This window comes from Strix uralensis, chromosome 4, assembly GCF_047716275.1.
Source record: "Strix uralensis isolate ZFMK-TIS-50842 chromosome 4, bStrUra1, whole genome shotgun sequence".
NCBI lineage: Eukaryota > Metazoa > Chordata > Aves > Strigiformes > Strigidae > Strix > Strix uralensis.
In genome coordinates this window covers 588,352-603,198 of record NC_133975.1, presented here as the reverse complement: position 1 = coordinate 603,198, position 14,847 = coordinate 588,352, and the positions used below count along the sequence as shown (strand labels likewise).

Sequence of the window (14,847 nt, the reverse complement as noted above, 5' to 3'; positions counted from 1 at the left end):
CAGGGTGCTGGGGACGGTGGGGACACTGGAGGGTGCTGCTGGGGACGGTGGGGGGGACAGTGGGGACATTGGAGGGTGCTGGGGATGGCGGAGCCGTGGTGCAAAGGTGTCAGGGACACTGCGGGGTGCAAGGAGAGCAGGGACACGGAGCTGGGAACTGTGGGGACACTGCGGGGTGCTGGGGACAGTGGGGACACGGAGCTGGGGACCGTGGGGAGACTGTGGGGGGCACGGTGCAAGGCCCGGGGGTGCGCGGGGGGCTCTCGGTCACGGGGGGGGTGACACACACACACAGTTTTACCCAACACCCCCGCAGCCCGCCGGGACCCCCCCCCCGCCCCTCTGACTCCCCCCCGCCCCCCAGCGCCCGGGGCCACCCCCCCGGGGGTCCCGGCCCGACGGGAGGGGGCGGGGGGGGGGGCGGGGAGGGGCGGGGGAGGGCCGGGGCAGGCAGGGCCGGGCAGGCAGCGCCGGGGGCCGCTCCGCTCCGCCGCGGCCATGCCGGGGCTACCACTCGCCCTGCTGCTGCTGCTGCTGGCCCCCTCGGCGCCCCCCGCCCGGGCGGCGCCCCCCGGCAGCCCCCCCCCGTCCCCGAGGGCTGGCGGCCACCCCCGTCGAACCCGGCCGCCCCGGCGCCGCGGGGATGGGCACCCCCGGGGGGGCTGTCCCGGCAGCGACCGCCACCGCCCCCCCCAGAAGCACCGGGGCGCCCCCCCCGAGAGGCACGGCAGGGCCCCCCCCGAAGGGCACCACGACCGGGCCCCCTAAAAGCACTACGGCCGCCCCCCCGAAAGGCGCGGGGGGGCGCGGGGGGGGCCCGGCCAGCGCAGCCCCCTCCAGCCCCGGTCCCCCCGAGCGCGGGACCCCCAAGGGGGGCGGCCCCGGGGCCAAAGGTAGGAGCGGCGGGGGGCTGGGGGGGGGTTGGGGGGCACAAGTGTGTGTGTGTGTGTGTGTGCGCGCGCGCACAAATCTGGGGGGGTGCGTGCACAACTCTGTGTGCAGGGGGGGGTGTGCACAAGTGTGTGTGTGTGCGCAAGTATGGACACGTGTGTGGTGTGTGTGTGCATCGGGGTGTGTGAGTGTGCACTGTGAGTGTGTGTGCACTGTGAGTGTGTGTGCACTGTGTGTGAGTGTGCACTGAGTGTGCACTGTGAGTGTGTGTGCACTGTGAGTGTGTGTGCACTGTGTGTGAGTGTGCACTGTGAGTGTGTGTGCACTGTGTGTGTGAGTGTGCACTGTGAGTGTGAGTGTGCACTCTGAGTGTGCACTCTGAGTGTGTGTGCACTGTGTGTGTGTGTGCACTGTGAGTGTGAGTGTGCACTGTGAGTGTGTGTGCACTACGTGTGTGTGTGAGCGTGCACTGTGAGTGTGTGTGTGTGCGCACAGGGCTGTGTGTGTGCAGGGGTGTGTGTGCACAAGTGTGTGTGTGCAGGGGAGTGGCTTAAAGTGTGTGCACGGGGCTGCGTGTGCACGTGTGTGTGTGCACAAGTATGGACACGTGTGTGGTGTGTGTGTGCATCGGGGTGTGAGCGTGCACTGTGAGTGTGCACTGTGTGTGAGTGTGTGCACTGTGTGTGTGCAGTGTGAGTATGTGTGCACCGTGAGTGCGAGTGTGAGTGCACTGTGTGTGAGTGTGAGTGTGCACTGTGTGTGAGTGTGAGTGGGCACTGTGTGGGGAGGGTGTGTGTGTGCAGTTTCTGGCTGTGACTTGCATTTGGGGGGGGGGGGGTGTTCACACATGTGCACACGCGTGTGTGTGTGCTGGGGCCCACACACACCTCCGGGTCCCCGGGAGCGCAGGGGGGTGCTGGGGTGCAGGGCCCCGCCCCAGCCCCCCCCGGGGGTCCCTTTGCCCCCCCAGCCCCGGCGCCGCGGAGGAAGCTGGTGCGGGTGAAGGTGGTGAGGAAGAAGGTGGTGAGGAAGAAGCCGAAGGCTCCGGCCAAGGAGGCGGCTGCTCCGCAGGAGCCTCGTACGTACGCGGGGCACCACGGGCGCACACGCGCGTGCACACGCACACGCCTCAGCACACGCACCCACGCGGGAACAACCCCCGAGAACTGTGCACACGCGTGTGCGGACACACGTCCCACCTCCGGGGGCTCCCCCCCCCCCCCCGGCTCTGCTGTCCTCCTGCCCCCTGCGTGACGGGGAGTGGGACTCGTGGGACACGAGGGGGGGTTGTGGGACACGGGTGGGGTTTGTGGGACACGAGGGGGGTTTGTGGGACACAAGGGGGTTTTGTGGGACATGGAGGGGGTTTGTGTGACACGAGTGGGGTTTGTGTGACACGGGGGTTTGTGGGACACGGGTGGGGTTTGTGTGACACGAGTGGGGTTTGTGTGACACGGGTGGGATTTGTGTGACACGAGTGGGGTTTGTGTGACACGGGGGTTTGTGTGACACGGGTGGGGTTTGTGTGACACGAGTGGGGTTTGTGTGACACGGGTGGGATTTGTGTGACACGGGTGGGGTTTGTGTGACACGGGTGGGATTTGTGTGACACGGGTGGGGTTTGTGTGACACGAGTGGGGTTTGTGGGACACGGGTGGGATTTGTGTGACACGGGTGGGGTTTGTGTGACACAAGTGGGGTTTGTGGGACACGGGTGGGATTTGTGTGACACGGGTGGGGTTTGTGTGACACAAGTGGGGTTTGTGGGACACGAGGGGGGTTTGTGGGACACAAGGGGGTTTTGTGGGACATGGAGGGGGTTTGTGTGACACGAGTGGGGTTTGTGTGACACGGGGGTTTGTGGGACACGGGTGGGGGTTGTGTGACACGGGTGGGGTTTGTGGGACACGAGGGGGGTTTGCGGGACACAGAGGGGGGGTGCACGACGCAGAGCAGGGTTTGTGTGACGCAGAGCGGGGTGCGCAGGACACGGGACCTGCCCCAGCACATGGCGAGGGGCATGAGGTGGGGGGGGGCAGCCGGGCGTGGGGGTCCCCGGGCGAGCCTGACCCCCCTGCTCTGCCCCCAGAGTGCCCCCCCCTGGGGCTGGAGTCCCTGCGGGTGCTGGACTCGCAGCTCCGAGCCTCCAGCGACAAGCGCCACGGGCTGGGCGCCCACCGTGGCCGCCTCAACATCCAGGTGGGACGCGCCGCGTGTGCGGGGCGTGTGGCACGCACATGGTGTGTCTGTCCTGCGTGCGTGGGGTGTGATGTTTCCATGGCATGTGCATGGCGTGTCTGTACCATGTGCGTGGAGTGTGCGTGGTGTATACAGTGTATGTATGGCGTGTGCGTGGTGTGTGCGATATTGCACGGCATGCGCGTGGTGTGTAGCACTGTGCATGGTGTGTGCGTGGCGTGTGCATGGTGTATACAGTGTGTGTGGCGTGTGTGATGTCGCATGGCATATGCATGGCGTGTGCATAGTGTATAAAGTGTGTATGGCATGTGCGTGGTGTGTGTGATGTGTGGCATGTGCATGGCGTGTGTGTGGCGTGTGTGGCGTGTGTGGCGTGTGTGATGTTGCATGGCGTGTGCATGGCGTGTGTGCGTGGCACATGCATGGCGTGTGCATGGCGTGTGTGATATTGCATGGCATGTATATGACATGTCTACTGTGCACGTGGCATGTGCTTGGCATGTGTGCAGTGTGTGTGCATGGTGTATACAGTGTGTATGGTGTGCGGCGTGTGTGATGTTGTGTGGCATGTGCATGGCGTGTGCATTGTGCATGTAGCGTGTGCGTGGTGTGTGCGTGGCACACGCGTAGCGGGGGGTCTCCATGGACCCCTGCACCCCACTGTGGCCAGTGACCACCAGCCCAGCTGGCCGCGCTCGCTCCATCACCGTGTTGGATGGGGTGGGGGGGCTCCGCCATGGGCCCCCCCAAGGGTCCCATTAAACCCACCTGGGTTAAACCCACCCGGCCACGTGGTGCCGGTGCCGCGGGGGCACAGAGGGACCGGGGGCACATGGGCAGTGTGGACATGCCCCGGGCAGGGCCCTGCATGTCCCCCCCATCCCTGACACCCCCCCCACACACACACACAGTCGGGGCTCTACGACGGGGACTTCTACGACGGCGGCTGGTGTGCGGGGCAGGAGGACACGGGGCAGTGGCTGGAGGTGGATGCCCGAGGACTCACCAACTTCACCGGTGTCATCACGCAGGGGCTCAACTCCATCTGGACGTAAGGCCAGCGCTGGGATGGGGGGGCAAGGGGGGGGTTCCCAGGACCCCGCTGACCCTCTCCCCCCCTGCGCAGGTACGACTGGGTGACGTCCTACAAAGTCCAGGTCAGCAACGACACGCACACGTGGCAGCCGTGCCGCAATGGCACCGAGGAGGCGGTAGGTGCCCATGGGGAACAGCCCCGTCAGGGTCAGGGGGAGTGGGGACCCCCCCGGCACCCCCAGACCCCCTGGGCTCCCCTAGCAGAGTGAGCAGAACCATTCCAGGGGGGGTTAACCGTGCTGGCTGGCACCGGGCTCTGTTTCCTTTGGCCTCCCTGCTGGTAGCATCCTCCAGCGCTTCCCCCCCCCCCCGCCCCCCGCCCCAAACTCCCCTGGCACCGGGCACAAAGGCTGCTTGTCCCTGGTGCCGCCCCGGTTGCCTGCCAGGCCCCCCCCCGCCGGTGCACTCGTGTGAGCGTGGCGGGGGCACAGGCAGCTGCGCCTGAAGGCGACCACGGCAGCCCGGGTGCTCGGGTGCTGCTGCGCGCACGGGGCCGCGTGGGTGGGCGAGGACAGAGGGGGCCCGGGTGTGCCAGGGTGGGTTTGGGGGTCCCTGTGCCAGGGATGGGAGCAGGGGGGGAGTTTGGGGGTCCCTGTGCCGGGGTGGGTTTGGGGGCACCTGTGCCAGGAGCGAGTTTGGGGGTCCCTGTGCCAGGGCTGGGCACAGGGGGGGAGTTTGGGGGACCCTGTGCCAGGGTGGGTTCAGGGGCTTGGGGTCCCTGTGCCGGGGTGGGTTTGGGGGTCCCTGTGCCGGGGCTGGGGTCGGAGGGGGGAGTTTGGGGGTCCCTGTGCCAGGGTGGGTTCAGGGGTTTGGGGTCCCTGTGCCGGGGTGGGTTTGGGGGTCCCTGTGCCAGGGACAGGAGCAGGGGGGGGAGTTTGGGGGTCCCTGTGCCGGGGTGAGTTTGGGGTGCCTGTGCCAGGGGGACTTTGGGGGTCCCTGTGCCAGGGCCACGCCAGGGTCAGGTTTGGGGTCCCTGTGATCATTCCTGGGGCGTCTCTGGGTGCTGGGGTGACGGGGGGGTGGGGGCAGGGCGGTGCAGGCTCCCCAGGCCCTGTGGCACCGTCGGGGCTCCGGTTTCTCGGCAGTGCTGGGCTCAGGGCCCCCCCCGGCCCCCCAGCCCTGCATCTGCTCCTCATTAGGGGCTGGAGGGGGGCCAGGGCCGCTGCGGCCACGCCGCCTGTAACCCTTTGAGCCCCAGCAAGCGGCTCTGCTGCAGCCCCCCCATCCCCGCAGCCCCCGGCCGGGTCCCCCCGCGGCACAGGGGCTGCATCCCTGTGTGTCGTGTCCCCCCCCCAAGGTGTTTCCCGGGAACAAGGACCCCGAGACGCCGGTGCTCAACCTGCTGCCCTCGCCGGTGGTGGCCCGGTACCTCCGCATCAACCCCCAGAGCTGGTTCCAGAACGGCTCCATCTGCCTGCGGGCAGAGGTGCTGGGCTGCCCGCTGCCCGGTGGGTGCCCCCCGGCCTTGGGGTCCGGGCTGCTCCCGCACCCCACAGTCTCTGACCGTGTCCCCCCGCTCTGTGCCCGCTCCCCGCAGACCCCAACAACATCTACGCCCGGCCCAGCCAGCCCCTGCCCACCGACAAGCTGGATTTCCGCCATCACAACTACAAGGAGATGAGAAAGGTGCCCGGCATAGTGCCGGGGGGGGGTTCCGCGCACCCTTGGGGGCACCCCGGCGTGGGGCAGGGTGGGGGGGTCTCTCCGTGCCCCTGACCCGGCATGCTGTGCCCTCCCCAGCTGATGAAGCGGGTGAATGATGAGTGCCCCGACATCACCCGCGTCTACAGCATCGGGAAGAGCTACCTGGGCCTCAAGATGTACGTCATGGAGATCTCCGACAACCCCGGGCAGCACGAAGTGGGTCAGTGCCCCGCTGCGGGCGGTGGGGTGACGGCTGGGGTGGGCGGGGACACCCAGGGTGGTCTGGGATGGGGACAGGGTGGCCGGGGACACCCAGATTGGAGCAGGATGGGGATGGGGTGGCTGGGGACACCCAAACTGGTGCAGGATGGGGACAAGGTGGCCAGGGACACCCAAATTGGAACAGGATGGGGATGGGATGGCGGGGGACGCCCAGACTGGTGCAGAATGGGGACGGGGTGGCTGGGGACACCCAGATTGGAACAGGATGGGGACAGGGTGGCCAGGGACGCCCAGACTGGTGTGGGATGGGGATGGGTTGGCCAAGGACACCCAAACTGGAGCAGGATGGGGACGGGGTGGCTGGAGACGCCGAGGCTGGTGCAGGCAGATGGGGACAGTCCCCAGGGATGCCCAGGCTGACGTGGGGCCCAGAGGAGCAGGGTGGCCAGGGCCACCAGGGCCACCATAGCCACCGCGCGCCATGCCCGGCAGGCGAGCCGGAGTTCCGCTATGTGGCGGGGATGCACGGCAACGAGGTGCTGGGCCGGGAGCTGCTGCTCAACCTGATGGAGTACCTGTGCCGGGAGTTTCGGCTGGGCAACCCCCGCGTGGTGCAGCTGGTCACCGAGACCCGCATCCACCTCCTGCCCTCCATGAACCCCGACGGCTACGAGACCGCCTACAAGCTGGTAGGGTCGGGCCACCGGCCACGGGGCCATCACGGCGCCGGTCCCCAGTGACCCCCTGCCATCCCCTGGCAGGGCTCGGAGCTGTCGGGCTGGGCCATGGGCCGCTGGACCTACGAGGGCATCGACCTCAACCACAACTTTGCCGACCTGAACACGGCGCTGTGGGATGCTGAGGACAACGACCTGGTGCCCCACGAGTTCCCCAACCACTACATCCCCATCCCTGAGTACTACACTTTCGCCAACGCCACGGTGAGCCCACCCACCCTCAAAACCCACCCCAGTGCCCCTGGACAACGCCCGGCGGCACAGGGGGGGTTCCCCACATGACCCCCTCTGACACGGGGGTCCCCGCAGGTGGCCCCCGAGACACGGGCGGTGATCGACTGGATGCAGCGGTACCCGTTCGTGCTCAGCGCCAACCTGCACGGGGGGGAGCTGGTGGTCACCTACCCCTTCGACATGACCCGCACGTACTGGAAGGCGCAGGAGCTGACCCCCACGGCCGACGACGGCGTCTTCCGCTGGTTGGCCACCGTCTACGCCACCTCCAACCTGGCCATGGCCAGCGAGGAGCGGCGCCTCTGCCACTACGACGACTTCACCCGCTTTGGCAACATCATCAACGGGGCCAACTGGCACACGGTGCCCGGCAGTGAGTAACGGGGGGGGGTGGGAGGGTTGGGGGGAGCTGGGGACCCCTTTCCCCACACCCCGCTGCTGTCCCATCCTGCGCAGGCATGAACGATTTCAGCTACCTGCACACCAACTGCTTCGAGATCACGGTGGAGCTCTCCTGCGACAAGTTCCCGCACGCCTCCGAGCTGCCGGCTGAGTGGGAGAACAACCGGGAGTCGCTGCTGCTCTACATGGAGCAGGTCGGGGACGGGGAACCCCCCCGGGGCAGGGGGGACACGCTGCGGGGTCCCACGGGGAGGGGTCGGGGTTTCGGCAGGACGGCGGCAGGACATGGTTTGGGGTCCCCAGGTGCACCGCGGGATTAAGGGGGTGGTTCGGGACAGCGCCACGGAGCAGGGAATCGCCAACGCCGTCATCTCGGTGGATGGGATCAACCACGACGTCCGGACGGGTCCGCTGGGGCGGGGGGGGACGGGGGGGGATTTGGGGGTGGGGATGGGGAGGAGCTTGGGAAGGGGATGGAGATGGAAATGGGGATGGGATGGGGATGAGGTTGGGAATGGGGATGAGATGGGGATGGGATGAGGTTGGGGATGGGGATGGGGCCAGGGACAATGGGAATGGAGAGGGAAATGGAAATAGGATGGGAATGGGGATGGGGACAGGAATGGGATTGGGGATAAGGATGGGGATGGGATGAGGTTGGGAGGAGGATGGAGATGGAAATGGGGATGAGGTAGGGAGGGAATGGGAATGGGATGAGGTTGGGGACAAGAAAAGGATTGGGGATGGGAATGGGGTGGGGATGGAGACAGACAGGAATGGGATGGTGATAGGAATGGGGTGGGAATGGGAAGGGGATGGGGATGGGATGGGGATGGGATGGGATGGGGACAGGAAAAGGATTGTGGAGGTGAACGGGATGGGGACGACAGAAATGAGGATGAGGACAGGGAAGGGGATGAGGACGAGGGACGGGGCTGGGGCTGGGTGTGTGGCACCTGACCCCCGCCCCGCTGCCACAGCCTTCGACGGGGACTACTGGCGGCTGCTGAACCCAGGCGAGTACGAGGTGACTGCGCGGGCTGAGGGCTACGAGGCAGCCACGCAGCCGTGCCACGTCTCCTACGAGAACGTGCCCACCCCCTGCAGCTTCCGCCTGGCCCGGGTGCGGCAGCAACGGCTGCGGCTGCCCGGGGGGACCCGGCTGCCCCCCGACCTGCTGCTGCGGCTGCGGCGCCAACGTCTGCGGCGTCTGCGTGCCCACCGCCGCGCACCCTGACCGGGGCGGGTACGGCCCGGGGCTGCGGGCTCGGGGCAGGGGGCCGGGGGCTGGAGCCCGCACCGGCGGCGGGGCCGAGAAGGTGTGGGGGGACCCGCGGGGGGCCGGATCCAGAGCGGGTGCTCCCAGCGTCGCCGCTGTGCGGGACGTCTCAATAAAATGGGTGTACTGCCGCTGCGCCTGCTGCCGGGCCTCGGTCACCGCGACGGGTCCTGCCCCGGCACAGGGGGGTGCTGGGGAGGGGACGGGGACAGATCCTGACCCACACCCCAGCTCAGGGGGTGGGTGGGGAGGGGACGGGGACAGATCCTGCCCCAGCCCCCAGCCCAAGGGGCCTCCACAAGCCCCACCCTGTGGCGTATGGAGGCACAGACCGTCCAGGAAGTGCCAAAGGAGAAGGAAAGACCTTTATTGCCACAGCAGCACGTATTTACACCGCGGGTACGGCTCTCCCGTAGTCAGCAAATCAGCAGTTCAGCCGTTTGCCACTTTTTCTCCTACCACCATCAGGCTGCTCAAACACGTGCCGTGCTGCCCAACCAGCTCCTTGCTCAGGCACTGTTCACGGGGCGGGGGCTTCCCACAGCCCAGCCTGGCCACCGCCCGCTGGGTTTTTTGGCCACGTCGACACAACTCAGCGGTTTCTTATCTCACCCCCACGTCCGGTTTTTGATCACAGCCTCGCTGCTCGCCCGGGGGCTGCGCAGGGCCGACGTCATCTTGCTGCTTCTCCCCCTTCTTTGTTTTGGAGTTGCACCTGGAAAACTTGTTTCAAAGCTTTATCAATCCAGGCTTGTGCCAGCTTCAAAAAAACACAGGATACATCAGATAATTCCCCCCAAAGCTAAAAGCAACACAGCAGCCACAGTTACTAGTTTCTTGACCCAAAGACTCAACCCGGGGAAAAGTCCTACGAAAGGATTCCACCCGCTGTCTGCTTGTAAATCTTGGGTTAATTGTTTCAAAGTTTTTAAACTTTTGCGAACTGACTCAGAACGGTCAGATAAATTCATACAAAACCGTCAAAATCGTCACACCCATGTCTGTGGGCTAGGAGAAGGAAATCTGTGGCCGCTCTGTTTTGCAGTGTAGCGTGTCTGACTGACTCGACATCCAAAAGCGGGCGTGAAAGCGCAATTATCGTGGCGTCGGTTTGTTTTGCAACTTATTTGATCGCCTAAGAGCACTTGCGGCAGCAGCACCAGGCGTGAGAAAAGAGGCAAATATTGTCTCAGTAGGATTCCAGAGTGTTGCCTTGTCATCACAGCGACTGTCAGACGCGTGTGCTGCTCTCTTTGGTCGGTGTGCGCGGCGGATGCCTGTGTGGTTGATATGTTGGGGGTGAGGAGTGTCAATCGTCTGAGGCTACAGGGTCCTCCTGTTATATGGGGGGGGATGGAGCCCCTGGCTCTATCCCCACAGATAAAAAAGACACTTCTTGGCAGACTTAAAGGCTTATTTATGGATCGTGAACTGTTTACACTTGTTTGATTACACCAATCTGATGCATTTTTTTGTAGACAGGCAACAACGAGTCAACATTCTGGACAAGAGAGGTGTTTTTGCCTGAATAATTAATAAGCAAAAGGCCATTTTTACAGAGCTTAACAAATCGATTCCTTGTGGTTCTATCGGAGCATATGGAAGGTGGCACCCACCCAGATGTCAGCGGGTCGGCTTTGATGAGTGTCCCACTGTGCTGATGGGATAACTGGGGCCCAGTTCTCTACTGGGATCGCCACTAGACAAGTGCTAAATGGGTTTGCGGGTGAACCAGTTGACAGACGTGGTGTATTCTGTCCTGTTGCGTTAGCGAGCGTTCCCCGCGTGTTCTGCTTTGGTTGGTCTGGAACCCGGGGGATAGTCAGCCCGCCTGTGAGGATGGGGAAGGTGGTGACGATGAGGCAGGCCGCAGCCACCCCCCCGGGCCCCACTGCGGTCCGTGGTTTGTGGATCTGCTCCGGGGGTGCTGAACGGTGCGTGGTAACTGTTGTAACTGTTGTGCCCCAAAAATCTGGGGTTGAGCCGTTGAGTCAAACCCCCCCGGTTCCTCTGGCCCAATGGATGACTCCTGGCGGACTCGCTCTAAAATAAATCAGTTGTGCTATTTTCATTCCGCTAAGGATACGATGAGGGGGGGCAGGTGTCCACACCATTATTTTTATTTCTCTTGTGAAATCAGCCTCAATAAGTCCTGGTAATACAAAAAGTCCTTGCTGGGAAACAAGCGCTCTTCCGACCAAGAACGCGCTCATCCCCCTCCCAACGGCCCTGCGTGCCGGTGGGTGCTGCTCGCGCAGGGGTGTCACTTGGTCCTGTGTCCCCGCGCAGCTCCCGCGTGCGCTGCCGCTCCGCTTCCCCCATCTCCCAGAGGCTGCCCGTTTATATCAAATCTCGACCAGCACTGGCTGGCGTAATGTCGCCCTTTCTTACAGCGGGGGCACGGGCCAGGGGCTCGGCTGGCCTTTCGCGGACAATCTTTCTTAAAATGCCCCTCTTTTCCACAGTTAAAACAGCGACCCGAGCCTGGAGACATTTTTATGGCAGCAAGCGCCTGCGCTAACAACGCGGCCTTATGAGATTGCGAGCCGATGTTCTGACACGCTTTTATCATTTCTGTTATCGTGGGGTTTTGATTCCGCATTGGCCTTAAGACTTCTTGACAATCTGCGTTTGCGTTCGCAACGGCCAGGTACTTAACCAAAAGCTCTCTAGCCGTGAGATCACCCACTTGCTTATTTATCCTGTCTTGCAAGCGATCTAAAAAGCGCGTAAAAGGTTCCCGGGCCTCTTGTAGAATGTTTACACAGCTCTGAGTGGGCTGCCCTTCTTCAGGGACATTCCGGAACGCCTGTAGTACAATTTTCCGGAGCTGCACAAGACCTTCCGCTGGTATCGTGGCTTGGGCGGCGGGGGAACAATATCGCCCCTCCCCTAGGAGGGCCTCCACGTCCACCCCCCCCAGCGCGGAGCCCGAAGCGAGTTGCGTATTTTTGAACGCCTGCAAAGAGGCGCCGCTTCTCCATTCCGAGGAGAGGACAGCGAACTGCAGAGGAGTTAAGAGCATGTGCATGATAAACTTCCACTCTCTCGGGGTGAGGGAGCTGCCCTCCGTCATTCCCTCCAGCAGCGACACTGTGTAAGGGGCTCTCAGACCGTTCTCCTGCGCCGATTTGCGGAGCTCCTGTATAAAGTCATAATTCAAGGGTTGCCACTGGGGATCAGTTTGAGGGTGGAATATGAACCGAAAAGCACTCAGCATTTCTAAGTCTTTTTCCTGGAGGGCTCGCTGGTAAAGGTCGCTGCAGCGGTTGTTGGGGGAGGACAAGAGCGGCAGCGCCGAGGAGAGCCGGGGCGCTGGGACTAAATCCAGCTCTTTGTCGGGGTCTGTCTCTCCTGGACCGAACGGGCCATCAGGGGGACCTGAGCACGCTGCTGCTTGGGCAGCCGCAGGCAGGGCTGGGGGCAGTGCCGACTCCAGCTGTTTTTTGGTCAAACTCTTGGAGTCGACGTAAGCCTTTAGCGCCTCGAAGAGCGTCCGCCACGGACCTAACAAATCGGCTGCCTCTTTATCATTTCTGGTGGCCTTGTCCCACAGCCGCACCCTGACTTGGTCCCACTGCTCCGAGTCATACACAGTGCGAGTATTTAAGTTGGGTGCATTCTCCTGAGCCCAGAGCAACAACCGCGTCAAATCAGCATCGCTTAAAGTCCGTCTCTCCTTGCTTAAGATATGCTTAAAAGTCTCAATCACATTTTTTTCTTCCACCGTCATGGAATTCCCCATCACGCCCTCGGCTGCTTACCCCCTCTCCAGGTGGTGGTTCCCCCGCAAGCCCCGTCCAGCCCAGCTGCCGCCGGCGCGACTCCTCCTCTACGCCGCCTTGTCAGGTCCCCATTCAGGCGCCGTTTGTGGCGTGTCGAGGCACGGGCCGTCCGGGAAGTGCCAAAGGAGAAGGAAAGACCTTTATTGCCACAGCAGCACGTATTTACACCGCGGGTATGGCTCTCCCGTAGTCAGCAAATCAGCAGTTCAGCAGTTCGCCACTTTTTCTCCTACCACCATCAGGCTGCTCAAACACGTGCCGTGCTGCCCAACCAGCTCCTTGCTCAGGCGCTGTTCACGGGGCGGGGGCTTCCCACAGCCCAGCCTGGCCACCGCCCGCTGGGTTTTTTGGCCACGTCGATGCAGAATCCCAGAACCATCCAGGTTGGAAAAGCCCTCGAAGCTCCTCCAGCCCAACCGTGAACCTCACCCTGACCGTTCCCAACTCCACCAGATCCCTCAGCGCTGGCTCAACCCACAACTGGCAGTTTTTTCTCTCCCCGCCATGTCCGGCGTTTGGCCACAGCCCCGCTGCTCGCCCCGGCACTGCTCGCCCAGGGGCTCCTCCCTCCCACCGCCCCTTGGGAGGCCCCGCCCACCCTTAAGCTCCGCCCACGACTAGACCCGCCCCTTACTATAAAGAGCAATGGCGCGGCCGCACCCTGAGGCTCCGCCCCCCGGACCTGGCCCCGCCCCCCGCCCCCGCCCCGGCAGCGCGCCCAGCCTCCCCATCCAACTCACGTGACCGCCGGCGCCACGCCCTCCCCCCGCGAGGCTCCGCCCCCCACCGCCCCTCGCTGGGCGCCTATTGGCTCGTGGCGGCGGGAGGGGCGTATCCCCGGAAGGAGCGGCAGCCAATGGGCCGCGAGCCCTGTCAGCGTCAGGCGCGTGCGGGTGCGGGCGGAGGGCGCGCGGTGAGCGGGGGCGGGGCCGGGGGCTCCGGGGGGGGCCGGGGGGAGCTGGGACCGGGGGACACTGGGGGGTCCAGGAAGGGGGGGGCTGGGACCATTGAGGGGTCTAAGGAGGGGGGGTCGTGGGGTGCTGGGAGGGTCCCGTGGGGGGCTGAGGGGGCCCATGGGGTGCGAGGGGGGGGGTCACTGCTGGGGCTGGTGGGGAAGGGTTCCTGAGGGGATGGCGGGGTGGGGGCAGGACAGGCCCGTGGGGTACAAGGGTGAGTCTGGGGGTGGGGGGGGATGTCTGTGGGGTGGGGGGTTCTGTGGGACCCCTGAGCCTGCCCTGGCAGTGTGGTGCTGATGGTGGTGATGGTGCTGATGGTGGGGGGGGGGCACCTCCCGGGGCTGACCCCCCCCAACACTCTCCGTGTCCCTCCCAGCACGCAGCATGGCGGAGTACCGGATCCGTCCGTACCGCGAGGAAGACTACGAGGCCGTGCGCGAGGTCTTCGCCACCGGCATGAGCGAGTACGCGCCGGCGCTGTGCCTGCACGTGCTGCGGCAGCCCTGGGCGCTGCTGGCGCTGGGCTGCACCTTCTGCCTGCTGCTGGCCAGCGCCCGCTCCCTCCTCTTGCCTGTCTTGGCTCTCACCCTGCTCCTGGCGCTGGCCCGGCACCTCCTGGGCTGGGCTTGGAGCACCTACATCGACCGCTGCCTCGGCGACGATCTCCGGGACATCGGCGCCGCTTACGCCGAAAGCGCCGGCGCCCGGTTTTGGGTGGCGGAGGCGGACGAGCGGGTGGTGGGGACGGTGGGCGTGCGCCCGGCGGGCGACGGCGGCACCGGCGAGCTGGCGCTGAAGAGGATGTCGGTGAGGAAGGACTACCGGGGGCTGGGCATCGCCACGGCGTTGGGCCGCACCGCCCTGGCCTTCGCGCGGCAGCGCGGCTGCCGGGCCGTGGTGCTCAACACGCTGATGGTGCAACACGAGGCTCGTGCCCTCTACGAGCGCCTGGGCTTCCGCCGGCACCGCCGCTACGTCCTACCCAGCGCCTACGGCCGCTTGGCCAACTGCACCATCACCACCTACCGCTACGACCTGCCCGGCACCCCCTGAGCCCTGGCGCACGGACCCGGTTGCTGCTCTTCGCCGTGTCGGGGGGCACCGGGGTGTGTCCCACCCCCCATTTCCCCGCCCCGCTTCGTGCCTTGCCGCGGGGCCGCGCGGAGGTTTTTCTCAGGGAGCGTGCGGCACGGCGGCGCGGGGGGTAGGGACCCTCGTGCTGTGGGGCACCCACCGAGCCCTCCCAGGAGGGTTTTTTTTTGGGGGGGGGTTTCCCTGCCTGGCCCTGGCACCTCTGTGGCCCCTGGGGGGCACGATGGGGACCCCCCCTCAGCTGTGTGTTGTGCCCCGCCACCCCGGTGCCTGCGGGTCAGGCTGGAGAAATAAAAGACCGTTCTCAGTGC

General features: G+C 65.0%; 2 protein-coding genes across 2 annotated transcripts; both read left to right on the top strand.

The window, feature by feature from the left end:
• Nucleotides 1-498: 498 nt before the first annotated feature.
• On the top strand, nucleotides 499-8,671 carry CPXM1 (carboxypeptidase X, M14 family member 1). Its single transcript, XM_074864992.1, is given in 15 exon segments — nucleotides 499-579; nucleotides 581-893; nucleotides 1,862-1,969; nucleotides 2,981-3,090; nucleotides 4,002-4,141; nucleotides 4,217-4,301; nucleotides 5,483-5,633; nucleotides 5,723-5,811; nucleotides 5,926-6,049; nucleotides 6,544-6,740; nucleotides 6,813-6,992; nucleotides 7,098-7,395; nucleotides 7,479-7,618; nucleotides 7,728-7,830; nucleotides 8,405-8,671. Coding segments are annotated over 15 exon segments (2,376 nt in total). The 3' UTR covers nucleotides 8,662-8,671.
• A 4,662-nt stretch (nucleotides 8,672-13,333) lies between these two features.
• Nucleotides 13,334-14,847, top strand: LOC141942044 (putative N-acetyltransferase camello). The gene is made up of 2 exons (XM_074864991.1): nucleotides 13,334-13,401; nucleotides 13,821-14,847. Exon 2 carries the CDS (start codon nucleotides 13,829-13,831, stop codon nucleotides 14,495-14,497), a length of 669 nt encoding a protein of 222 aa, XP_074721092.1. The 5' UTR covers nucleotides 13,334-13,401; nucleotides 13,821-13,828; the 3' UTR covers nucleotides 14,498-14,847.

Coding starts and splice junctions, on each gene's coding strand:
- LOC141942044 (XM_074864991.1), top strand. CDS start 13,829: ATGGCGGAGTACCGGATCCGTCCGTACCGCGAGGAAGACTACGAGGCC.